Below are 27,217 nucleotides of genomic sequence, written 5' to 3' on the forward strand. Positions count from 1 at the left end.
TCCTGCTGGTCATGGCCGCAGATGGTGACGTTATCCAGGTACGGGAAGGTAGCCCGCAACCCGTTCTGGTCCACCATTCGGTCCATAGCACGCTGGAAGACCAAGACCCCATTGGTGACACCAAATGGAACCCTGAGGAATTGGTATAGACGACCATCCGCCTCAAAAGCCGTATATTGTCGGTCCTCTGGGCGGATGGGGAGTTGATGGTAGGCGGACTTAAGGTCTATGGTAGAAAACACTCGGTACTGCGCAATCTGATTGACCATATCAGAAATGCGCGGGAGAGGATACGCATCCAGCTGCGTATAACGATTAATGGTCTGACTATAGTCGATGACCATCCGAGGTTTGTTCCCGCTTTTGACTACCACGACCTACGCTCTCCACGGACTAGCACTGGCCTGTATGATCCCTTCCTTGAGGAGCCGCTGAACCTCAGATCTAATAAAGATCCGGTCCTCAGCGCTGTAACGCCTACTTTTAGTAGCGATGGGCTTGCAGCCAGGTACCAGATTTTTAAAAAGGGATGGTGTAGTGATTTTCAGGGTGGATAGATTGCATGCGGGGCGCTTTGGGCAATTTGGGGGCTGCGGCTGATTCCCTACTGCCAGTGAAGGGAGTGGCCCACCGTACTGTAGGATCACACTCTTCATGTGGACCATAAAGTTTAGTCCGAGGAGAATTGGCGCGCAAAGGTGAGGTAACACAAGGAGCCTGTATTGCTCGTAAATTGTGCCCTGTACCTCAAGAGTTATCATACATCGTCCTTGGATCGGTACAGACCGGGACCGTGATGCCATGGAAATTGTCTGCTTGGCAGGGAGAACCCGGAGTCCACACCTTTTAGCAGTTTCAGGGTGTATGAAACTTTCGGTGCTCCCACTGTCAAACAGACAATTCACAGTTCTACCACTAACCTTTATATCCATCATAGAATGTTCAAGTCTGTAGTGCCTGGTCTGATCCAGGGAGATCGATGCCACCGTTGGCCCCTGGGCGTCACTGCATGCTGCCGATGTGGATGATGAGGACCCCTGCTGGTCGCTCCTAGTCGTCGTGGACCATGATGGCCGCCCCCATGAATCGCACGTGGGCGAGGGCGCCAAGCGCAGCGACTCCTGGTGGTCTTCCTCCTCTTCTGTCAGCCACGATGGCGCCGTCCTGGGATCGCACGTGGTCGGACCTCGTGGGTACTGCGACGCCGAAGGAGATTGTCTCCGTTCTGGAGGGTTACAAGCTGCACTGCCGTTTTTAGGTTTGGACCTGCAGACTTTGCCGTAGTGGCCTTTTTTACCGCACTGGCTGCAGATTGCCGTTCTTGCCGGACACTGTTGCCGTGGATGCTTGGCCCCACCACAAAAATAGCATCGCTGGCCACCTGGAGCTGCCGCCGTCGTCGAATCGATCTGGGAGCGCGGGTTAGCGGGGCGAGGAGGGAGCTGAGCTTGCTCCAACCACGTTGACTGCACGTGGTCCTCGGGGTACAGCGCCAAGCTCTTCGACGCCGCCTCCAGCATCACGGCCATCTCCATTGCTTGGGTCAAGTCGAGTTTCCCCTTTTCCAGCAATTTAAGCCTGATGTACGAGGATCCTACCCCTGCTACGAACGCGTCTCGGGCGAGGTCGTACATATACTGTTCGGCTGATACGTCCTTACATTCGCAACCCCTGGCAAGCTGCAGGAGCTCATTGGCATAGTCCTCCATGGTTTCGCCCGACTGCCGACGTCGTGTAGCGAGGAGGTAACGAGCATGTATCTCGTTGGGTGGCATAGTGTATCTTTTTTTTAGGAGCTCGACGGCACCCAGGTAAGTGGGAGCTGCACGAATGGCTAGGTAAATCGTGTCGCTTACCCTTGCGTGGAGGACCTGGAGTTTATCACTGTCTGTAGTGATAGCTACCGAGGCTGCCAGGTAGTCCTCAAAGCACTTCCACCAATGGTCGAATGTGTTAGCTGCACCGACCGCACGTGGGTCCAGTGTCAGACGATCCGGTTTTAGAATCTGTTCCATACTCTCTGTTTTTTTTTTCTTCTTGTTGTACAGCTGTGAGTTTTCTGTTACTCTATTAAATTGATGCGCGACAATAACACGTGGAACCAAGGCTTCGGTATTGAAGGCTTTAATAGAGTAACAATGGAACTACTAACACGAATACACCAGTTCAGACTGAAGGGGTCCTGCCGGAGCAGGGGGTCTTATACCTCGCCACCGGAGGCGGGACCCCACTGGAATGTGCCATGATAACTCTTATAACAGGTAAACACCCTAACCCAACAACATTGTACAACCCCCACAGTAACAACACCCTAGCCCAACAGTAACATAGTAACAACCCCCAGTGGTGAACCAACGATGGTTCACCACACAGGCCATGCTAAATTGCTCCTTAATGTTAGGGGGATGTCAGGGACATTAGTAGGGGAAACATGTGGGGTTGCAGGGATAGGGCCTGGGTGGGATCGTTGGCGGTGCAGGCTCGATGGGCCAAATGGCCTCCTTCTGCACTGTAGGGATTCTATGATTCCTCCCACAGTCTGAAAGATGTGCTGCTTAGGTGCACTGGCCATGCTAAATTCTCCCTCAGTGTAGCCGAACAGGCGCCAATGTGTGGCGACTAGGGGATTTTCACAGTAACTTCATTGCAGTGTTAATGTAAGCCTACTTGTGACAATAATAAATAAACTTAAGTAACTCAGCCAGATAAGACAAATCTGAATGAGACTTTGTCTACATCTCCCCTTTTCCCAAATGGAGGGAAAATGGCCTCTGCTGCATTAGGATCTTTTGGAAGAGGTTCAGGCTTCACGTCTCCAGTGTTTTCTCTTCTCCCACTGGCTCCACTTCCATCGACTTTAACAGAGCAAAACCTTTCCTAGCCTACCCTATTGATTTCAAAGCCTGCAATCACTCTAATGTGCAACAGAAAGAATGCCTCATCGTTTTTGCAAAGCATCGCCGTGCAGAAAATATTCACATTTTGAAAGATGGTAAAGGAAATTGAGAAGTGAAAACAAGAGTTAAGTATTTCTAACTTTCCGCATGAACGGGCCGTGAGCCAAGCCCATATGGACTTCTGAGTAGTAAGAGCAACTTACAGTAAAACAGTTACTTAAAACGACTCCACCTTATTAGTGGCTGGGAATACAGATGGGGAAAGGATTACTCAGGGAAACTAAAAGGGCACCACCATTATGCAGCGTGCACAGTCTATCACTCATTGGTTCTATAAATCAGATCTTACTGCACAACGGCAAATATTTCAAGAACTTTTACTGAGCTGGAAAGTTAATCTAGATTTCAGTCTCTGTTTATCAAGGAATAGAGTAGTGCATAATATTGGAGCAGCTGTGTGTGAATGCCTAAACAGATAGAAGACAAACCAACCAGAAAGACTCCAGGCTGAATCCCCAGCTTGGAACGAACTTGTTGATTTTGACTGGAGTAATGGTAGAAGCCCAGCAATTACACTCTACACCCCAGAAAAGAACAAGGGGAATGGGAGGGAGGGGGGGGGGGGGGGGGGGGGGGGGAGGAGAGGAGGTGAGAGAGAGAGGTGGGAGAGAGAGAGAAAGAAAGAGAGAGAGAGAGAGAGAGAGGGAGAGAGGGGCGGGGGGGGGGACTGGACAGCAGTAGAATCAATCAGGGTTCCCCACCTTTACTCCCTTCCTGGGAACCATGCACATGTTTTACATTTAATCAAAAACACTTTTTAAGTTTATGTATTTATTGTCACAAGTTGGCTTACATTAACACTGCAAAGAAGTGAAAATCTGAGGACATGTACTAACCGACTCAATCACAGCTTCTTCCCTGCTGCCATCAGGCTTTTGAATGGACCTACCTCGCATCTTTCTCTACACCCTAGCTATGACTGCAACACTACATTCTGCAATCTCTCCTTTCCTTCTCTATGAACAGTATGCTTTGTTTGTATTGTGCGCAAGAAACAATACTTTTCACTGTATACTAATACGTGTGACGACAATAAATCAAATCAAGTTACTGTGAAAATCCGCAGTTGCCACACTCCGGCGCCTGTTCGGGTACACTGAGGGAGAATTTAACACGGCCAATGCACCTAACCAGCGCGTCTTTTGGACTGTGGGAGAAAACCGGAGCACCCGGAGGAAACCCACACAGACACGGGGAGAATGTACAGACACGGGGAGAATGTACAGACACGGGGAGAATGTACAGACATGGGGAGAATGTACAGACGCCGCACAGTCTCCCAAGGCTGGAATTGAACCCGGGTCCTGGCGCTACGAGGCAGCAGTGCTAACCACTGTGCCACCGTGCTGCCCACGCCCAATGTGATGCTCCATGCTCCCCCCAACCAACTATCATTGAAAAGCCTCCAACGTTTACTGCCTGTGATCACCTGGAGAAGAAACACTAATAAGTTACCAGATGGTGCTGCCATCACTCCTGGCTAATGGTTGCTTCTGCACCTTTACACTCACCAAGTCAATCAGATAAGGTTAAAAACGGGGGGATTTGTAAGTAAAAAGGGAAGCCAGACACAACCTTTAAATCCAAGAGCGAATAGGTTTGTGAATGATGGGAGTGTCACCACAGCAGACACTACAGATTGCTTCAGGAGGCAAGGAAATGTGTTCCTGTAATTAAAAGCAAATGAGTGTATGTGGGGTTAATCAATAAAAGAACTACAAGCCCCAGTGGGTTTCTGAGCCTTTTCCTGTTGCTAAAGACCCTTATGTTTTTTCCATGAACTGCTTTATATAACAGGACAAAAACAACAGGTGGTTGGGGATGCGTTACAGATGTGTACTTGGTGAGGGGTGGGGGGGGGTGGGGGCAGGGGGAGAGAGAGAGAGAGAGAGAGAGAGAATCTCATGCGAGTCTGGGGGTTTGATGAAACGCCACGCCCAAAGTCATCTCGGGACTGTGTCCACATCTGTTCAGTGCTGTTTGTTAACACCCGTGCTCCTGCTCTGTGTTCCAACAGCAGGAGGAAAAGAAGCTGATTCGAAAGGCGATTTTTATAGGGCGATTGTCATCGTGTAGCCCCTCCCAAATGGCTTCACACCAACACTGGCATGGCCTGCGAGCTGCTCTTATTTCCTTAAGTCACACAAAGTACGACGTGGCCTAGCAAGACTGGACTGGGAGAGACTTTACAAGATCAAGCCACCCTTAAAAAAACAAATACAATTTTCTTCCCATCCCTTGAACCTCCTCAATTGATGGAATGACTCACATGATGCATGTTTCTGCAAGTGTTGCCAAGTACCCTGGCATCTTGTCCAAGATGTCTATTCCTCATACGCCATGCACAGATCAACATTCTTAAATATACGCACCAGTACACATCACCTACTCAATCCCCACTGAATCATCTGTTTTAGTATTTACTGCCCAAGTCTTACACACTTGCTCGGTGATGCATGGCATTGTTTACACCAACCCGTGTACTAACCCCAAGTACAAGAACTGCATCAAGCCTTACCTAACTCTTAACCCTAAAATTCAGCTGAGCATCTATACTTCAACAAAAGGAACTGTTACTGATGAACCCAATATTAACCTCATGTTGAAGATAGAAAACTTTGATGTGAACTCTGAATTTGGGGGGGGTCAACAGCGTTTCATTACCAAAGAAAACCTGTAACAATGGGACTCATTTATTAAAAAGCAAATAACAACACATACTCAATCAGAACATCTGCCTCCCCTCTTTCCAGGTGTTGAGCCTCCCACACTCCCTTCCCCGGGAATCTCCCAATGCAAACACAGGAACATTAGCAGCTTCCCTTTTATCTCCTCTCTCTTCACCTGTACCGAGACACACCTTCCTGGTGAAGCAGCAAACTGTGTGTCCTTTTTCCAGTTTAGTCTGCTGCATTCGCTGCTCACTCCGTGGCCTCCTCTGTATAGGTGAGCCCAAGCACAAGTTAGGTCGCGGCTTTGTTCAGTCTGCACACATGACCCCGAGCTCCCAGTGGCCTGTCACTTTCATTCTCCATCTTGCTCTCACACTAACATCTCTGTCCTTGGCCTGCTGCACTGTTCACAGGATCATAGAATCCCTACAGTATGGAAGGAGGCCATTCGGCTCATCGAGCCTGCATTGACAACAATCCCATCCAGGCGCTGTTCCTGGGGCAGCACGGTAGCACAGTGGTGGGGCGGCACGGTAGCACAGTGGTGGGGCGGCACGGTAGCACAGTGGTTAGCACTGCTGCTTCACAGCTCCAGGGTCCTGGGTTCGATTCCCGGCTCGGGTCACTGTCTGTGTGGAGTTTGCACATTCTCCTCGTGTCTGCGTGGGTTTCCTCCGGGTGCTCCGGTTTCCTCTCGCAGTCCAAAGATGTGCGGGTTAGGTTGATTGGCCATGTTAAAAAATTGCCCTTAGTGTCCTGGGATGTGTAGGTTAGAGGGATTAGCGGGTAAAATATGTGGGGGTAGGGCCTGGGTGGGATTGTGGTCGGTGCAGACTCGATGGGCCGAATGGCCTCCTTCTGCACTGTAGGGTTTCTATGATTTCTATGATTTGCTATGATTTCCTGTAACCCCATATATTTACCCTGCTAATCCCCCTGACACTAAGGGACAATTTATCATGGCCAACCTTAACTTGTATTGCAGTGAAGCTGAACACAAGTTTTCGATAAAGTTGAGTTTAGCAATTTCAGATGTAAACAGCAGTTCCCCCTGTTTTGTTTCCTTTTAAAAGAAGGGGTGGCACAGTGGTTAGCACTGCTGTCTCACAGCATGGGTTTGGTTCTCGGCTTGGGTCACTGTCTGTGTGAAGTTTGCACGTTCTTCCCGTATCTGCGTGGGTTTCCTGCGGGTCATCTTGTTTCCTCCCACAGTCCGAAAGACGTGCTTGTTAGGTGCATTGGCCATGCTAAATTTTCCCTCAGTGTACCCGAACAGGCGCCGGAGTGTGGCGACTAGGGGATTTTCACAGTAACCTCATTGCAGTGTTAATGTAAGCCTACTTATAAACTTTGAATGTTTTGGCTTTTCTCTTATTTTTGCTTCCAGGAAGTCATAGAAATCATAGAAACTCTACCGTACAGAAAGAGGCCATTCGGCCCATCGAGTCTGCACCGACCACAATCCCACCCAGGCCCTACCCCCATATCCCTACATATTTTACCCACTAATCCCTCTAACCTATGCGTCTCAGGACACTAAGGGGCAATTGTAGCATGGCCAATCAACCTAACCCGCACATCTTTGGACTGTGGGAGGAAACCCACGCAGACACAAGGAGAATGTGCAAACTCCACACAGACAGTGACCCAAGCCGGGAATCGAACCCAGGTCCCTGGATCTGTGAAGCAGCAGTGCTAACCACTGTGCTACCGTGCCGCCCACAGTCGCACACCCGTACCAGGCACACCTTTTGTTTCCTTGCTTCTTGTCTTACCCCTTCACCTTTCCCTTTGATCCGTGAAGACTAACTCTCCCCTCATTCAATTTCCCGTGTCTTCCAGACCTTCCTTCTGTCCTTGTCCCACCAACCCTTTGTTCAAAACAAATTACATTCTCTAACTTCTCCCAGTTCTGGTGAAAGGGCGTTGGATCTGAAATGTTAACTGTTTCTCTCTCCACAAATGCTGCCTGACCTGCTGAGTGTTTCCAGCAATTTTTACATTTTTATTCTGAGGTGAAGCAGCTTTGCTTTAAAATAAATAAGTGAAGAATCAATGTCCTGTTTATTTAATAGTTTAAACAGCAGTTTTGACAAAACGAAGCAACATAAAGGCATCATCATACTGTGCGTCAGTTTCAACGCTACAGTCTGTATTGTCTAATGAATTTGGAATTAATATGTACAAAAGCCTGGAGCGGTGAAGCCACTTTCAACAGGTCTTCAGCTATTTCAGGATGCATTCAACACATTCCAACAGGACGCTACTTTGTACATCCAGAGTGCACAGTTGGATTCAATAAAATGTGCAAACTGGTGCAAGTGAAAGCAAATAGATAGCATTCTTTCCGGATGTATCACAGCTTGGTATGGCTCCTGCTCTGCCCAAGACCGCAAGAAACTACAAAAGGTCATGAATGTAGCCCAATCCATCACGCAAACCAGCCTCCCATCCATTGACTCTGTCTACACTCCCGCTGCCTCGGCAAAGCAGCCAGCATAATTAAGGACCCCACGCACCCCGGACATTCTCTCTTCCACCTTCTTCCGTCGGGAAAAAGGTACAAAAGTCTGAGGTCGCGTACCAACTGCCTGAAGAACAGCTTCTTCCCTGCTGCCATCAGACTTTTGAATGGACCTACCTCGCACTAAGTTGACCTTTCTCTACACACGAGCTATGACTGTAACACTACATTCTGCACTCTCTCCTTTCCTTCTCTATGAACAGTGTGCTTTTGTCTGTATCGCGCACAAGAAACAATACTTTTCACTGTATGTTAATACATGTGACAGTAATAAAACAAATCAAAACAAATCAATGTGCAGCAGACTTTGGCCTTCACTTGGGAAGTGTGTCTTTTCAGCAGTCAGAAAAACTGAATGTACACCAGGCACAGCAATTAATCCACACACTATGGGGGAGAAGCAACTGTGATGAATCTCTCTGGAGACATCCATGTCCATTTGACATTCACTTACCAGTTCAGCGACAAAGTCAGCAAGATCCTCAGACAATTTCTGGACACCATCAACTTCATCCTCTTGGAGCCCTTCTGTAATTTGGAAAGAGGGAGATGCATCAGTCACCATCTAGACCACAGAATGAATGTGCTCAATACAGCCACAACAAATTGGAACATTAACATAATCCAATAGTGAGACAAAGTGTGCATCGCCTACAATGTGACTACAATGCCATACAGGCAACTGATGAGCCAACCCTTTGACATTCTGTTGGTCTTCATCATGCAAAAGGAACATTCTTTTTAGTGTTTCATGAAGCTAGCTCCATTGTATAAACACACACTCGGGTTCATACGTGCACTACAATAAACTAGCACAAAGGAAGATGATTGTTGGAGGTCAATCATCTCAGCCCCAGCACATCACTGCTGGAGTTCCTCAGGATAGCGTCCTAGGCCCAACTACCTTCAGATCAGAAGTGAGGATATTTGCTGATGGTTGCAAATACATGATACTGAAGCAGTCCATGCCCACATGCATCAAGACATGGACAACATTCAGGCTTGGGCTGGTATGTGGCAAATAACATCTGTGCCTCACAAATGCCAGGCAATGACCATCTCCAACAAGAGAGAATCCAACCACCTCCCCATGACATTCAATGGCATTACCATCAGCAGAATCTGCCACAATCAACATCCTGGGGGGGTTACTATTAACTAGAAACTGAACTGGACTAGTCATATAAATACTGTGGCTACCAGAGCAGATCAGAGTCCAGGAATCCTGCAGTGAGTAACTCACCTCCTGGCTCTCCAAAACTAGTGTGGCTTTAGTGTGACACTGGCTCTCCAAAACTGAACTACTGCCATCTCCAAAACTATCTATCATCTGCAAGGCACAAGTCAGGAGTGTGATGGAATACTCCCCACTTGCCTGGATGGGTGCAGCTCCAACAACACAAGAAGCTCAATGCTATACAGGACAAGGGTGCCTGCTTGATTGGCACCCCATCCACCACATTAACATTCACACCAATCCCCTACCACCAACGCACAATGGCAGCAGTGTGTACCATCTATAAGATGCACTGCAGCAACTCACTGTGGCTCCTTTGACAGCACCTTCCAGACGTGGGACCTCTACCACCTAGTATAAGGGCAACAGATATCTGGAACATCACCACCTCCAAGTTCCCCTCCAATTCACTCACCATCCTGACTTGGAAATATATCGCTGTTCCTTCACTGTTGCTTTGTCAAAAGCCTGGCACTCCCTCCCTAACGGCAATGGAGGTGTACCTATGCCACATGGACTGCAGGGGTTCAAGAAGGTAGCTCACCACCACCCTTTGGAGAGCAATAATGGATGATCAATAAGTGTTGGCTGAGTCCCATGAGCAAATTTTAAAACGTTTTTAAGGTAAGCTACTGTACAATGCAGTACAAGACAACTGCTACAGCAACATACTTCATCAATAATTGAGGCTCATCTTGTCTCTTTGTTTCATCCTCCTCTCCCATCCCACCTTACCCCCAGCTGATTCAATGGTTCCCTGCTCTGCAGACAGCTCAATAACAACAGGGCACTCCCAAAGAAGTGGACGGGCTGTAAAGTTAAAAACGGAGCATGTAACTTATCTCCATGTCAACCACTGGATAGAGGCCGAATCTGCTTTCGGTTCAGCAGAGAAAAGATGATTAAGAAAAGAGGGGATAAGAGCATCCGCATGTTAAATAAACATCAGACAGCATAATGAGTCAGGGAGACGATGGCCTAGTGGTACTATCGCTAGGCACCCAAAGATGTGCGCGTTAGGTGGATTCCACACTAAATTGCCCGTTAGTGTCAGGGGGACTGGCTAGGGCAAATGGGTGGATAGGACCTGGGTGGGACTGTGACCGGTGCAGACTCAATGGGCCAAATGGCTTCTTTCTGCACTGTCGGGTTCCATGATTCTGGACTATTAATCCAGAAACTCAGCTAATGTTCTGGGGACCTGGGTTTGAATCCCGCCATGGCAGATGGTGGAATTTGAATTCAATAAAAAAATCTGGAATTAAGAATCTACTGATGACCATGAAACCATTGTTGATTGTCGGAAAAAACCATCTGGTTCACTAATGTCCCTTTAGGGAAGAAAATCTTCCATCCTTACTTGGTCTGGCCTACATGTGGCTCCAGATCCACAGCAATGTGGTTGAGTCTCAACTGCCCTCTGAACAAGGGCAATGAGGGATGGACATTAAATGCTGGCCCAGCCAGTAATGCCCCACGTCCCACAAATGAATTTTAAAAAATCACATTGAGTGGCAGAGCAGACTCGATGGGATGAATGGTCTACTTCTGCTCCTATGTTTTATGGTCTTACAGGTGCACTCTTTCAAGGATCATGTACAATGCACCTTAACATGGATTCTATCACATTCATGGAATCTCTGCAGGGGAAATATTAACAAGTTAATAACCAGGACATGCTGAGCAAGAAATAGTGAGGCATCACCATGTCCACTGATCAACACAATTTCACTGGTCGAGACTAGTATCCTGTACTGCAGGATATGGAGATGCCGGCATTGGACTGGGGTGGGCACAGTAAGAAGTCTCACATCACCAGGTTAAAGTCCAACAGGTTTATGTGATAGCGCTTGGTGCTACCAGATAAACCTGTTGGACTTTAACCTGGTGTTGTGAGACTTCTTCCTGTTACTGCAGTCAAAGAGAACAAACGTACATTTGTATAAATCCTTTTCAGGATGTCCCAAAGTGCTTCACGAGTAACTGATTCACTTTGGGAGTGTAGTCACAGTTGTTTTGTGGGCAAACTCCTTCCAACATCCAGATTTCCCAAGTCCATGGAAGCAGTTTATCACCAGCCAACCAGTGTTGCCAACTAGTCTGCGACAAATTAAAAGCAGATCATAGCCCAGAGACAGAGAAGTTGTGTTAAGGGTTGAGTTTTTTTTTTAATTTGCTGTTTGAATCATTGCGAGTAATGTCATTCAGTTGAGTAAAAACTTGTCAAATTCCCAAAGCAAGCGTTGGTCATAGTCTGTAAATGTCCGACCTCTTGCTGACAAGAGAACAGAGCAAGGCAATGAAGAGAGACAAGCCAAAAGCCTATTTATTTCAGAATTTTCAGGGATCAGCCGTGGGAAGTGGGTTATTTGCCCATTCCCAATTGTCCTCAAACTGAATGGCTTTCGAAGCCATTTCAGAGGGCAGAAAAGAATCAAGAGTAAACGCTGAGTCACATGTGGGCCAGACCAGGGAGGGACTGCAGATTTCTTTCCCTAAAGGACATTAGTGGTAACAATCGATGAAAGTTTCCTGGTCATGAGACTAGCTTTCAATCCCAGATTTATTAACGGAATTTCAATTCCACCAGCTACCATGGTGGGATTTGATTCCATGTCCAATGAGGCGTAGCCTGGATCTCATCATTACTAGTGCAGTGCCATGGGGGGAGGGGGCAACCTGCTGCCACTCTGCATTGGGATCGATGGGGGATTTTTGGGGTCGGACATGTTCCCTTTTCTTCGTGCTCTGCCACTTTTCTTTCGGCTTACGTCCAATCCTTGTCGCTCTCTGTGATGCTTTGCCATTGGGATCAGTGGGAGAGGGAGGGAGGAGGGCGATCAGGGCTGACCAACGTGTGTGGGGGAGGGGGGGATTCTGGGGAAGGCCAGCAATCAGGAGGCCAGTGCACAGGTGGGGGTGGGGAGGGAGACAAGATACCCCTGTGCAGACAGACGACAGTACGAACAAAAAACCTGTGTCACACACTTCCGAGCAATCAGTTCAAAGTGGGTTCCCAACAAAAAGATTTAATTACCAAAAAGGACATGTTATCTAAAAGGACATCAGGTTCAGCAGATCATTACAGGATTCAATGTGTTTTTAGCCGATTAGCTTAATGGAGCAAGTTAGGTCTCCAAAAGCAGCAACAAGGACAAGCAGAGCGTCCTTCACCCAAAATCCGCCAACTAAAATCTGATCCAAGTGCTGCAGTGGATAAGTGTTACCAAGTGTTAAATTTCTCAACCCTCTCTCCAGTACTGCACACTTGGAAGTATGAACACTTGGTGCTGCTATTTTATTCATGATACATTGGATCAGATCTCAAAGCCTGCAGGACTCAAAATGACCACTGGGTGGCTTTATAGTCAAGATAATCCACGATAGATGCTGGGAGCAAGATATTCAACAGCGGGAGATACAAGGGTGAGGGGCTGGGGAGAGGGCGCAGGCGCGAGAGGGAACGAGGTGGGGGGAGGGCGGGTGCCAGAGAGGAGGGGGGGAGGGCGGGCGAGAGAGAGAGATGGGGAGGAGGGCGGGCGAGAGAGAGAGAGATGGGGAGGGCGGGCGAGAGAGAGAGAGAGAGATGGGGGGAATGGGGAGGGCGGGCGGGAGAGAGAGAGAGAGAGATGGGGAGGGCGGGCGAGAGAGAGAGAGATGGGGAGGGCAGGCGAGAGAGAGGCAGGGGACAAAAGCGGGTGAGAGAGAGGCAGGGGGCCAGAGAAGTGGGGGAGGCGAGAGAGGTAAGGGGAGAACGGACGAAAGCAGGGGAAAGACTTTATAATCACAGGATAATAAAATCATTCCCATGAGAAGAGACAGAAAGAGAATCAAACGGAAATCAGAATGAATCAATGGGACTTCCTGTCTATTCTGGAGGTACTCTGTCATCCTGCCAAAGACTTTGCAACTCTCCGGATCTGGATGGACTCTTTTGAATGGTCAGTCTTTTATCGACTCAACCACTCAACAAAATACTAATTTTAGCTGGAGATGCCCAGCAAAGTACTTTTCTATAAATGGCCACACTGAGTCGTATCAGGCGGAAGTTGCTGAGGAGTAAACGAGTGCTGACTTCAACATTAACCAGCCTGTCCTCCATTAGAAGCTTGCAGAGTTGTTTTGTGTTCCCAGCATTTTCAGCTTGTGTTTTGTGACTTCCAAACGCTCTGCTTATACACAAGTTAAGGAAATGCACACGTCTAGTGCATATTTATTGATTCTGTATTCAGGATGCTTCAAATAAACTTCCCTTTCCACGTTGACCCTATGAAAGGAGCTACAGGCTCAAGTGCTTGCTTCATTCGTCACCACAGTTAATGCAAGATATTGTTTCATCAATTCAGTACTGAATTAACTCAACATTAATCTACGATTCTCTCTCCCTTTCTCCAAAGCCACGAAACAACAGCTCACCCAATTTACCAAATTTCTTCAGAGATGCTCCATTAATCTTGGGTTCCCTTTCGTCCCCCCTGGATTTGAACCGAAAGTCTGCTCAAGCCACCCAAAATTTTTCAAGCTTTCACTGAAGCCTTCAAAAGCAACCAACAAAACAAAGGCAGAACACTCCCGCACATCATTCTCGAAGCGCACATATTGGTTCAGAGATCCTCAACTCATCACGGGTGACACATTGCTTGTAGAGCATGCTCGTCTAGACACGTGATGGACACTGAATACTGATACAGTATACAAGCATAGACACACTACACAGTGAATACAGTGTGTCTCGTGACCACCTTGGCGGCACAGTGGTTAGCGCCAGGGACACTGGTTCAATTCCAAGCTTGGGTCACTGTCCGTGTGTAGTCTGCATGTTCTCCCCGTGTCTGCGTGGGTTTCCTCCGGGTGCTCCGGTTGCCTCCCACAGTCTGAAAGACATGCTGGTTGGGTGCATTGGCCATACTAAATTCTCTCTCAGTGTACCGAACAGGCACCGGAGTGTGGCTGGGGGATTTTGACAATGGCTTCATTGCGGTGTTAATGTAAGCCTACTTGTAACATTAATAAATGAAAACTTAAAACTTGTCATACATGCAGATAGAATTAACACCAACTCAACACTGGTTGCAGAAACACGATAATAATAAATACTCAAAATATATACTGATCAGGCATAGCATGAGCATTGCCAACAAATAATACACTGAATACTGGGTACTTGCGTGCACACACACACACACACAATACAGGTAAATGGGAAACACAGTGGCAGAGTGGTTATCACTGCTGCCTCACAGCGCTGGGGACCTGGGTTCCATTCCAAGTGGCATAGGGCAGGAGGTGGGCCTGGGTAGGATATCCTGTCAGGGAGTCGGTGCAGAGTCGATGGACTGAATGGCCTCCTTCTGCACAGTAGGGATTCTGTGAAATTTCCTCAATTGTATAAGATTTTTTCTGACATTCTTGATTTTAATTCATAAAGTCCAAAAATAAGCCCAAATAAATTCTAGGATTTCAACCGCAACCCCACCCCCCCCAACCCACCCCCAAACTAAGAAGCTCCACCCTCTGTTTAAACATCGACATGATCCAGAGCCAAACACGGATATGAATGATATACAAGATGTGACTGGTGGAATTGCAGAACTGGGGCCACAAACCCCTGTTTGTTATGCGTGGCAAGATCTAAACAGGAATACAAAGAACAAACAGGCAATAATTTCAGAGCGCACAGTGAAGAGAGCAATTCTGGGCAGTGTCACCTTCCTACTCCCCACCCATCTAAATACAGGGGCACAATCGTAGCAGACAGACAGGCTCCCAGAGTTGAGTAGCTGCCATTAAAGGTCAGCCGCTAGTATTATTAATTATGCAATTACATTGAACCAGTTCTCAAGGAGCATTCTACCTGTCAACTTCTGCAACATAGGGTGTTACAATTTAGTTACCGCTAAGTAAAGCTTCGACCACATGTACAATGTTGGCGAGCGGTGTGCCCTCACCATGGCTTCCTCATGCTCCCCCCGCCTCCCCTCCCAAGCCTTCCGCAAGCCAGTTAACATTCCAAACAATAAATCAGATTCTGATTCAATTTAGTGTTGCTTAAAATTAGATCAAGTGTCAGATCAAGCCCAAGATGGGGTGCAATGACTTTTCTTATCAGCTGGGATCTTGTATGTTTGTCTCTCTTGTGGGGACCATGAACAGGACTCAATTTGAACTGGATTTTGGAACAAGCAAGGAGATGGATTAAGGGCTTGCCCTGCCCACTCTGCACACTGGCTTTGTAACTTTAAGAGAGGAATAATATTTCTCTAGACTGGCCCCTATCATAAGGCCTCTAACGTCCCTTTAGCTAATGATACTGGCTGTCTCTCTGTAAAGTAATATTTGTCTCCCTCTTCTCCCCTTCCTCTGCTCATTCTTGTCCAACTCTTCTACTCTCGGACAGCATTTTTCCTTTTCTATTTTTCTCCCATTTCTCCTCAGCAATAGATATTCACTTCATGCAGTGTGGACAACATGGGGAAACAGTGAACATTGAACAGAGCTGAAAAGTGAGCCTTAAAATAGAAACTGACAAACCAGCTCAAGATAAATGCTGTCTGGTTCTTTGCCAACCATCATAGTTGGTGGTCGAACAATAGATGTTGGCTGGCCAGTGCCAAATGAGCTGTGGATAAGAGACATCATCACCCACCAGAGAGAATTCTAATTTTCTCATGGCACAAAGCATCTCCTTAATGGAGTCTATTTCACAGCACAGGTTTACAGGTTTCTGTTCATAAGAACATAAGAAAGAGGAGCAGGAGTAGGCCATCTAGCCCCTCGAGCCTGCCCCGCCATTCAATAAGATCATGGCTGATCTAACGTGGATCAGTACCACTTACCCGCCTGATCCCCCTCTGAACTGAGCAACTACTGCTGGTTTAGTCAAATTTCGCTCCGACTCAAGTTCTAACGGAGAACGAAAAAACCAAAATTTGGAGCGGTGCAAAAAGCAGTTAGCTCTTACAACACTCCCCACTGGACAAGGAGAGAGAACAGATTAGCTCTGCTGCCTCACAGTGCCAGGGACTCGGGTTCAATTCTCAGCTTGTGTGATTGTCTGCGAGGAGTTTGCACATTCTCCCCGTGTCTGTGTGGAGTTTCCTCCGGGTGCTCCGGTTTTCTCCCACAGTCCAAAGATGTGCGGGGTTAGGTGGGTTGGCCATGCTAAATTGCCCCTTAGTGTCAGGGGGCTAGCTAGGGTAAATGCATGGGGTTATGGGGATAGGGCCTGGGTGGGATTGCGATTGGTGCAGACTCAATCGGCTGAATGGCTTCCTTCTGCACTGTAGGATGCCATGATTCTATGAACAGGATCAGACTGTGATGGCACCGTATCAGAGGTCACACCAAGCTCTGTCTTAAACTTATCACAGAAAGTAGTTGAGGCCAAAACATTGAATGTTTCCAAGAAGCAGTTAGCTGCAGCACTGTATCTGAAGGGGATCGGGGGGGGGGGAAGAAGAGAGAAGAGAGAGAGAGAGAGGCTGGATCAAGCTATTGAGTTGGATGATCAGCCATAAACCTAATGAATGGCTGAGCAGGCTCAAAGGGCCGAGTGGCCTCCTCTATGTAAATGAAGAACAGCCACTTGGTTGAATCAGCAGAGCACTGCTCGGAACAATGCGGAACAATGGATTAGCAGAGTCTTCAAGCAGGGCACTTTGTGAGAGAAAATTGGAACAAAACCCACAAGAGCTGGAAAAACCCAAGACTTCCTTGTCCCTTTCATGTCTGCGCCACAGGCTAGATTTTGTGCACAGTTTCAGGTCATGCCTTTGGTAGGTCTCCATGTTCTCTGCCCAAGAATCCATTGCAACCTGGCTCAAACATGAAAGAACGACTCCCTGCTAAAAGCTTTTGTATAAAGAAGCTTGCTGAGCCAAAAAAGAAACACTTTGTCTTGGGAGCAAACAGCACCAGCAAATGATGGCAATTAAAGATCCCTCAGCCCTCGGGAGTGAACATGAGGCCAGCCAATCAGCAAAATAGCTGTCAACATACCTATTTCAGATTCGAAAGGCCAGGAGACCAATCATGAGGCCTACTCAAAAGTCAAGTCCACACTTGGAACCAATTTGATTGGCCATTTTCCAAAACATGCAAATTATGCACAAAGATGTGCGGGTTAGGTTGATTGGCCATGGTGAATTGCCCCTTAGGGGGACTAGCAGGGTAAATATGTGTGGCTACGGGGATAGGGGCTGGGTGGGATTGCGGTCGATGCAGATTCGATGAGTTGAATGGCCTCCTTCTACATTGTAGGGATTCTATGATACTTACATATGTCATGCTATCTCTAATTCAGAGAGCACGAAAGGCATTTATAAAATCACTTGCAGTTCTAGTTATGTGATTACCTGTTCTTCTGGAAATCCTCTGAAAGTAAAATGATTACCTTCAGCAAGATTATTCTACAGTCAACTATTCTAATCACTGTAGCTGTCACTCACACCCAAGTGCTTCCCTCCAAATAGCTTCGAGAGAGTGAGACACGTTGGCCAATAAGGCTCAGTTTGTTGGAATACAAGGTCATGGTCAAATGGTCCTCCACCACCCACCAATGCAGCTCGTACACAAAGAATGGTTTCTCAGCCACCAAAGAGCTGTTAAAACCACTGGAATTGAACCAGGGATAGGCAGCGTAGCCAATGTGGCTGTGATAAGCATGCAACAATTGAGCTCAATCTATCTAGGTTGAAGAGTGAATTGAAAAGCTTGCCGGGAGGCCTATTACTAGCTAATGATCCCTGCTGCAATGCACAGTATGCGCCCATTCACACTTGGTAGCACAGGGCTGAGCCTTCTTGTCATGCACCATAGAAACATAGAAGATAGGATCAGGAGGCGCCCATTTGGCCCTACGAGCCTGCTCCATCATTCATTACGATCACGGCTAATCATCCAACTCAATAAACTAATCCTGCTTTTCCCCCATAACTTTTGATTCCATTCACCCCAAGTGTTATATCCAGCCACCTCTTGAATACATTCAATGTTTTGGCATCAACTGCTTCCTGTGGTAATGACTTCCACAAGCTCACCACTCTTTGGGTGAAGAAATGCCTCCTCACCTCCATCCTAAATGGTCTACCCCGAATCCTCAGACTGTGACCCCTGGTTCTGGACTCCCCCCACCATCGGGAACGTCCTCCCTGCATCTACCCTATCTAGTCCTGTTAGAATTTTATAAGTGTCTATCAGATCCCCCCTCATTCTTCTGAATTCCAGCAAAAACAATCCTAACCTGATCAATCTTTCCTCATACATCAGTCCCGCCATCCCCAGAATCAGCCTGATAAACCTTCAGTCAAGCAACCCCCTTATTCACAGTCTGTGAAAATCAGGAACTTAATGGCAACTTAGACAAGGTACCGGGTAGCAGCCAGCACATTGGAAATGCTAATCCAGCCTGAGTTAGACTCTACAGGAGAGCAAAGCAGAGATAACTGGAGGCAGGTAGAAGCACATCAAGCAGGGACTGGTGAACAGACGTCAAATCATTTCTGTTTGGGTGCAGCACCACTAATCTCCAACTCTCCATGTGTGTTGACACACATGCCCAATCCTACGAACCAAAAGAGGAAATGCTGGAAAATCTCAGCAGGTCTGGCAGCATCTGTAAGGAGAGAAAAGAGCTGATGTTTCGAGTCCAGATGACTCTTTGTCAAAGCTCAAAGGCATGGAAAGTGGGAGATATTTATACTGCAAGGTGAGGGAATGAAAAATGAGTCATAGCCACAAAAAAAAAGGGAAAGGCTAAGAAGTCCTAATGGCAGCCCATTGAGAGAATAGATGGTGCGAATGGCCAAACGGCAGAGAAGCTGAGATCAGAGGGTAAACTGTGTGACAGATGAAGGTGTGGGGGGGGGGGGGGGGGGGGGTGTAAGAAAGGTAAGAAAGGGGGGGGGGGGAAGGGAGGTGAAGAGTTGGGGGAAAGAAAAATAAAGAAAGACAATAAAGAAATAAAAAGTAGAGACAGTCAAAAATTAAATAAAATGAAAATAAAGGACTCAAAGTGGGATAGAGCTAATCATCAGGATTGAAGTAAATTGCAGGGACCTGCCAAAACCAAGCCTGAGATGAGCTAACTTGGAGCACACACTGGGGATCCAGCCTTGCACAGTTATCTCCATGGCTCAGCCATCCATCCATTCCTTTCACCAGTTGAATCAGTGGATGTTGCATTCTATTTTTTATTATTCCTGGCACGGAGGGAACGGGCCAAATGCTCTCCTCTCGGGTTGTCACCGTGCCATAACACTGGCGGCGTACAAGCTTTGCCTAATATTTTATACTCGGTTCAGGTAAAGCCCAGTGACAACGCCTTCACTCGCAATCCAAAAATGCTCCAAAATCATAGCAATTAAAGGGGGCCATGAGGGAGGGACAAAGGAAGGAGGAGTTAATGAAGGGAGTGAGGATAGGAGGAGTGGATAAGGAGGAATGAAGAGAAGGGAAGCGAGAGAGAAAATTGATGGAGAAAAGAAAATCAGAAGAAGCTCCGTGGAGCTGTTTGGTTAGAAACACTGGATTCTGGGGAGATGCCAGATGGCGTCATTGCTGCAACTCGGTGTCAAAAGACAACTCTAGTGCCAGATTGTAAAATATTAGTTCAAGTTACACATCCCCCACTCCCATACACAAGTTATTTTTCACAGAAACAGGCACTTAAATCGTACCTAAAACTATTTATACCTTCAAAAACAAGAAGTAACAACAATCACCAAAATTATTGTTTGTTTATCGGCAGCCTATTTATTGAACATCCAGGTTCCCACCAAATAACACTGGGTCCCACCCAACTGTGCCAGCATTGCAATCCAACTGAGACAGAGACTGATAAACAACAGCGTCGCAAAAGTGTCTGCTGCTTCAAGAAGTAGAGAATTATCAACTTTGAACATCTATTATGCTTCTTGCTGGTCTCAGCATGCAGCAAACCACTTCCAGGCCTCTGACAACACCCAACACAATGTCCCACATCTCCCTCTGCAAAGGGATGCTGGGAAATGCGGAGCCAAGGTCGGTAAGACAAAAGTACATCAGGATAGCGTTTTAACAGCTGATGCATCGGCCCAGATATTCTGGTCTCCGGATGATCGTACTCCAGGAGATGTGCTAAAGTACCCCTCCGATGTCCACTTGCAGTGACTACATGGAAATTGCAAGGGAAGTTTGGACATCCAATGGGCAATTATCCTGTGTCTGGAACCCACTGAATCGCCGGTTTAATGTCCAAGACTTCAGATTGTTCCAAGTCACTTGGAGGAACAGTTACCCAGGAAAGGTTAGAAGGATCAAAATCAGTTCTAACCTTTGGTAACTATATGGCTGATCTAATCCCCTCCTTCCTCTGAACTAGCCTTCCCACGCACCCTGAAATAGCTTCACCCCCCTCCCCCACCCCGAACTAGCCTACCCACCCACCGAGCTCCCGACTAACCCCCACCCAACTACCCTCGAGACCCCCACTCCAACCAACCACCCTCCTGACATCAACCCCTCCACTGCCCTCCCACATCACCCCCCCAACTACCCTCACAACCCTCCAAGTAACCTTCCAAAACCCCTCAACCCCCTTGACTTCTCCCCAACTACTCTCCTGACCCTCCAACCCTGACCTCTCACTCCACCACCCCCAGGATTACCCTCCCAAACCATCCCATACTACCATCCTTTTACACAGGGACAGAAAGAGAGAGAGCGAGAGAGGGAGTGGGAGGGAAGGGGGTCAGAGAGGGAGTGAGAGAGAAGGGGGTCAGAGCGGGAGTGGGAGGGAAGGGGGTCAGAGAGGGAGAGAGGGGGTCAGTGAGGGAGAGGGAGAGAGGGGGTCAGAGAGGGAGAGGGAGAGAGGGGGTCAGAGAGGGAGAGGGGTCAGAGAGGGAGAGAGGGATGGGGGTCAGAGAGGGACAGAGAGGGATGGGGGTCAGAGAGGGACAGAGAGGGATGGAGGTCAGAGAGGGACAGAGAGGGATGGGGGTCAGAGAGGGACAGAGAGGGATGGGGGTCAGAGAGGGACAGAGAGGGATGGGGGTCAGAGAGGGACAGAGAGGGATGGGGGTCAGAGAGGGACAGAGAGGGATGGGGGTCAGAGAGGGACAGAGAGGGATGGGGGTCAGACAGGGAGAGGGAGGGAGGGGGTCAGAGAGGGAGAGGGAGGGAGGGGGTCAGAGCGGGAGAGGGAGGGAGGGGGTCAGAGAGGGAGAGAGGGGGTCAGAGAGGGACAGAGAGAGAGGGGGTCGGAGAGGGAGAGAGGGGGTCAGAGAGGGAGAGAGGGGGTCAGAGAGGGAGAGAGGGTCAGAGAGGGAGAGAGAGCGGGGGTCGGAGAGGGAGAGGGGGTCAGAGAGGGAGAGGGGGTCAGAGAGGGAGAGGGAGAGGGGGTCAGAGAGGGAGAGGGAGAGGGGGTCAGAGAGGGAGAGGGGGTCAGAGAGGGAGAGGGGGTCAGAGAGGGAGAGGGGGTCAGAGAGGGAGAGGGAGGGGGGGTCAGAGAGGGAGAGGGAGGGGGGGTCAGAGAGGGAGAGGGGGTCAGAGAGGGAGAGGGAGTCAGAGAGGGAGAGAGAGAGGGTCAGAGAGGGAGAGGGGGTCAGAGAGGGAGAGGGGGTCAGAGAGGGAGAGGGAGATCAGAGAGGGAGAGGGGGTCAGAGAGGGAGAGGGGGTCAGAGAGGGAGAGGGAGTCAGAGAGGGAGAGAGAGAGGGGGGTCAGCAGAGAGGGAGAGAGAGAGAGGGGGTCAGAGAGGGAGAGAGAGAGAGGGGGTCAGAGAGGGAGAGAGAGAGGGGGTCAGAGAGGGAGAGAGAGAGGGGGTCAGGGGGGAGAGAGAGAGGGGGTCAGAGGGGGAGAGAGAGAGGGGGTCAGAGGGGGAGAGAGAGAGGGGGTCAGAGGGGGAGAGAGAGAGGGGGTCAGAGGGGGAGAGAGAGAGGGGGTCAGAGGGGGAGAGAGAGAGGGGGTCAGAGGGGGAGAGAGAGAGAGGGGGTCAGAGGGGGAGAGAGAGAGAGGGGGTCAGAGGGGGAGAGAGAGAGAGGGGGTCAGAGGGGGAGAGAGAGAGGGGGTCAGAGAGGGAGAGGGAGTCAGAGAGGGAGAGAGAGGGTGGGGTCAGAGAGGGAGAGGGGGTCAGAGAGGGAGAGAGAGAGAAAGGGGGTCAGAGAGGGAGAGAGAGAGAAAGGGGTCAGAGAGGGAGAGAGAGAGAAAGGGGTCAGAGAGGGAGAGAGAGAGAAAGGGGTCAGAGAGGGAGAGAGAGAGGGGGAGGTCAGAGAGGGAGAGTGAGGGAGAGGGGGACAGAGAGAGAGAGAGAGAGAGAGTGAGAGGGGGACAGAGAGAGAGAGAGAGAGAGTGAGAGGGGGACAGAGAGAGAGGGAGGGAGAGAGAGGAGGACAGAGAGGGCGAGAGAGAGAGCGGGACAGAGAGGTAGAGAGAGGAGGGACAGAGAGGGAGAGAGAGAGTGGGGACAGGGAGGGAGAGAGAGAGAGGGGGGGGGGGACAGGGAGGGAGAGAGAGAGGGAGAGAGATAGAGGAGGACAGAGAGGGAGAGCGAGAGAGAGGGGGACAGAGAGGGAGAGAGAGAGAGAGGGACAGAGAGGGAGAGAGACAGAGGGGGACGGGGGTTTGGCTGGTGTCGCAGTGATATTGTCACTGGACTAGTAATCCAGAGACCAGAGTAATACTCTGGGAAACCCGGTTCGAATCCCACCACGGCAGATGGTGAAATTTGAATTCAATGAAAATTTAAAAATCTGGAATTTAAAAGTCGAATGATGGCCATGAAACCATTGTCGATTGTTGTTCACTAATGTCCCTTTAGGGAGGGAAATCTGCTGCTCAGCTGCTCTGGCCGACATGTGACTCCAGAGCCACAGCAATGTGGTTGCCTCTTAACCGCCCTCTGAAATGGCCGAGAGAGACACTCAAGGGGCAATTAGGGATGGGCAACAAGTGCTGAGCCCAGCCAGTGGCGTCCACATCCCATGAACAAATGAAAAAGAATTTCACTTACTATTGAGGGCTTCAGTCAATCTAACTGCATTTACGTTGCGATTGTAACAACGCTGTGGCGAGGTTTCATTTCACACTGTCATAAACAAATCACATATTCCAAAGTCAGCGTCTAAATTGACTTTGGAGTGAGGCTAATTAGTCCAAGATGCCTCACTGACTCTACACTCAGGAGAAATCCAGCCAATCAGCCGACTTCATTGCAGCCCTGTTCACATTCACACACTCCTCCCTGGACAGGATGGACCACTTGGTGGTCCTCCATCGTTATACTGTCTAAACATGCTGAGGAAGCGCTGATTTTAACTCGGGAATTTTGTGGTGTGCATCCTTCATTGAGAGTGCTGTGGGTCCTCAGTTCACATCCTCCAAATACATGTAGTTTTGCATTCTTACCCAGGAAACTGTCCTGAAACAGGTTAATCAGGATTGTTTTTCCTGAATGATTAAAGAGCAGTACTCTCTAAACAAGCCATGCAAACAATATGACATTTGAATCTAATAAGATCGTAACACTGTCATAGTCGTTTTTACCTTTCAAACCAATTGTTTCTACATTTCCATTTGCATCCAGCTTGGTGCTAAATTTCCGATCATTAGGATCCTGTGTCGCTTTTGTATCCAAACAAATAGCATTAATCTCTTCATATCGAAGGAAAATGGTTTCTCTCTTGCCATTTGTTTTGCTTCCTAATCCATTACCTTCGACCAGCCAGGCATCTTCCGTATCTTCAACTGAAGACTCCCCATTCTTTTGCGAGTGATCCTCAGAATCTGAAGAACTGTTCACCATATAATCAGCAGGTTCCTCAATTATACTGAGCAAGACCTCCTGGTTTTGGGGATACACAACTGCATCAGTCGATTTGGGCAAGAACTCCAATGTCCTTTTGGCTGCTTGGGATCCATCACCTTCAGCAAGTACAGGTGGACTTTCCAATCCCACTGACAAACAAGATGGCTCTTCTTCTGTGCTGCACTCCGATGACAACAAAGCTTCAATACACTCACTTTGAGAAGCTCCTTTCTTTATATCCACAATCGATTGGAGTTCTATTGGCACTATGCGGTCCTCACCCAAGCTGGAATCAGAAGCGGATTCTAACAAAGCGTCAACCTGTTTAGACCACTCATCATCACAAAAACAATCCATTTCCAATTGATCATCATTTTGTTCCGGTTCACTTTCTAAGGCATTTGAAAGTAACCTTTCTGACGTAGGGAGAGTCTGTTCACGTTCCTCAATGTCATCCAATGAAAGAAACATTTCGGACGCTTCCAGATTCTGCCCTGGCGCTTCCTCTTCAATCACTTTGTGGTTTACTCCTTCACGTTCCTTATCCAAATCACAAATCAAATCTCCTGTAAACATTGTATCATTTTTTACCTCGGAGTCAGCTTCGTCATTAACTTCACTAATTACTTCCAAGTGTGAGACATCAGCATCTTCATTGGACTCATCATTTCTCAACTCCACAGCCAATTTCACTTCGGCTGTCCATTCAGAAACTGGAGGACTTCCATTGCTCAGTTGACAATCTGATGCTTGGACATATTCCTCTGCTGACCCACTGTCATCGCTCAGGGTATTTTCATCAGTCACCAATTCAACATGATTTTTGGCTTCTTCTGACTTACTTTCCTCAATCAGAGGCGGCTCCGCCTTTGCCTCATCAAAACTGTTCACAGAGTCGACCGTTACAATGTCAGGACTACCACTATTGGCATTCAACACGCCGTCCATCATCTCCCCATGATCAGCATCTTCTGTGAGCGTACACTCTTGACTGCAATCCAACTCTTCAGGTGATATTGTAGTTTCCACATGAGATTCATCACAGGACAGACTATTTTTATCGCATTCCCTTTCAGATGTATTCTGCACAAGAGCACCATTATCTTCTGTATTCCCAGAGTCCACCATCAACCCAGACTCCTCCTGTTGTCCCTTAAGCTCCAGGTGTCTAGCTTCATCACTGGCTGCTTCATCCTTTAACCTCGGCTCAGTCGTATTGTTTTCAGCGATACTTTCTTGACCTTCGGTACTTTTTGCCTCAGGACACCGATCAGTCGACTCTACTTCAACTGGTAAATTCTCCTGCGGGATTGATTTCAGGCAAGCTGACTGTTCGGCTGGTATCTCAGCTGGCGTCTGTGCGATGGGGCCACCGCTAGTGGATTCGCAACCCTCTTCATCTTCTTCGGTTCTTGAATTTTCAACACTTCCAACAGGTTGTGGTAGTTCAGGCTGCGACTGATGGGCTGATGTGGGAACTGCACCCTATTTCAAAATAAGAAGGGGAGAAAGCAATCAGTGGCCGCACTATTTCAATAAAGGCATTGCCATGCTGAGATACACTCGTGTACTAACAGTCTTTTTGACCAGGCTTATTTATCGTATTGCTACCAGCAGTCTCACAAGTCAGCATATTTCCCATGGGACACCCTCGGGCTGTTTTTACATTTACAAGGGGTGCATCTGCACACAGCAGTTCTTTTGCTTTGCTTCACACTGATGCTAAAATTATAGTCTAATGCTACAGATCAAGCTCCAGGGAGTTTCAATTCTCTTTGCTCCGGAATTATTAGGTCGGCCCCTGACTCAGGATCTACTTTGCAACTTTAATGCAAGGAGCAGGAAGAAAGCTCTTCAAACAGCTCCATTGTGAATACAACATTAATTCATTAGCCCACATTGTTTCCATTGCCAGTTCTCCTGCCAGCATTCCCCATTTCCTCAGACCACTGGTTTTTCAAGGTGGCTCTTTAGACACAACCCAAAGTTGAAATATAACCCATAACCATTGCTATACAAAGAACAAAGAACAATACAGCCCAGGAACAGGTCCTTCAGCCCTCCAAGCCCGCGCCGCTCCCTGGTCCAAACTAGACCATTCTTTTGTATCCCTCCATTCCCACTCCGTTCATGTGGCTATCTAGATAAGTCTTAAACGTTCACAGTGTGTCCGCCTCCACCATCTTGCCCGGCAGCACATTCCAGGCCCCCACCACCCTCTGTGTAAAATATGTCCTTCTGATATCAGTGTTAAACGCTATACATTGCTTATTGTTCTAAGTTTTATTTAACATTTCATGCTTCTCCACACCCAGTTGCATAATCAAAGTCCCATTATAGAATCATAGAATCTACACTGCAGGAGGTCATTCGGCCCATTGAGTCTGCACCAATGACAATCCCACCCAAGCCTTATCCCCATAACCCCATGTATTTACCCTAGCTAGTCACCCTGACAATAAGGGGCAATTTAGCATGGCCAATCCACCTAACACGCACATGTTTGGACTGTGGGAGGAAACCGGAGCACCCGAAGGAAACCTACGCAGACACGGGGAGATGTGCAGACTCCACACAGACAGTGACCTAAGCTGGGAATCGTGCCTGGGTCCCTGGCGCTGTGAGGCAGCAGTGCGAACCACTGTGCCACCCAATTTAACACAAGTATGTTTATTGTTAGGCCCTAATGTAATCCTATCTAACCTGACACCAATCATAAAAACACAATTGTTGTTCTGGTTAGAAGAGGACATCTGGCTGTTCTTAAGAATGAATTCTCCAATCTATAAACCTATAATAATATTGATAATTTGTGAGTAATTATCACAATGCTGAAACTCACAACATAATTAGCATAGGCCTCGATGCATCAACCAATATGCCAATTGTGAAGATAGATTACACTTGGACATCTGAAACCTATTAAGTATAGCACCATCTGTTTTGCTGCTTATTGTGATTGCAAACCCATCCACGGCCCTTGGTAATTATACCTGATCAGCATGTCAACATGACCAAAGCAAGGACATTTTAAGGAAAACAGCAGG

The 27,217-nt window shown here is 48.1% G+C and overlaps 1 protein-coding gene across 6 annotated transcripts in view; it reads right to left on the reverse strand.

Annotated features, from left to right (window-relative positions):
- Positions 1-27,217, reverse strand: part of LOC144511194 (A-kinase anchor protein 13-like) — a 441,197-nt gene that overhangs the window by 229,421 nt on the left and 184,559 nt on the right. For 5 of the 6 annotated variants that reach the window (XM_078241272.1, XM_078241271.1, XM_078241270.1 and 2 more), the window contains exons 8-9: positions 23,909-25,655; positions 8,608-8,681 (exon numbers count right to left, since the gene is read on the reverse strand). In XM_078241272.1, the coding sequence (XP_078097398.1) occupies positions 8,608-8,681; positions 23,909-25,655 (1,821 nt within the window). The remainder of the gene's footprint in view (positions 1-8,607; positions 8,682-23,908; positions 25,656-27,217) is intronic. The other variant, XM_078241273.1, reaches the window with a different exon arrangement.

This window comes from Mustelus asterias, chromosome 24, assembly GCF_964213995.1.
Source record: "Mustelus asterias chromosome 24, sMusAst1.hap1.1, whole genome shotgun sequence".
In the NCBI taxonomy this organism is placed as follows: domain Eukaryota; kingdom Metazoa; phylum Chordata; class Chondrichthyes; order Carcharhiniformes; family Triakidae; genus Mustelus; species Mustelus asterias.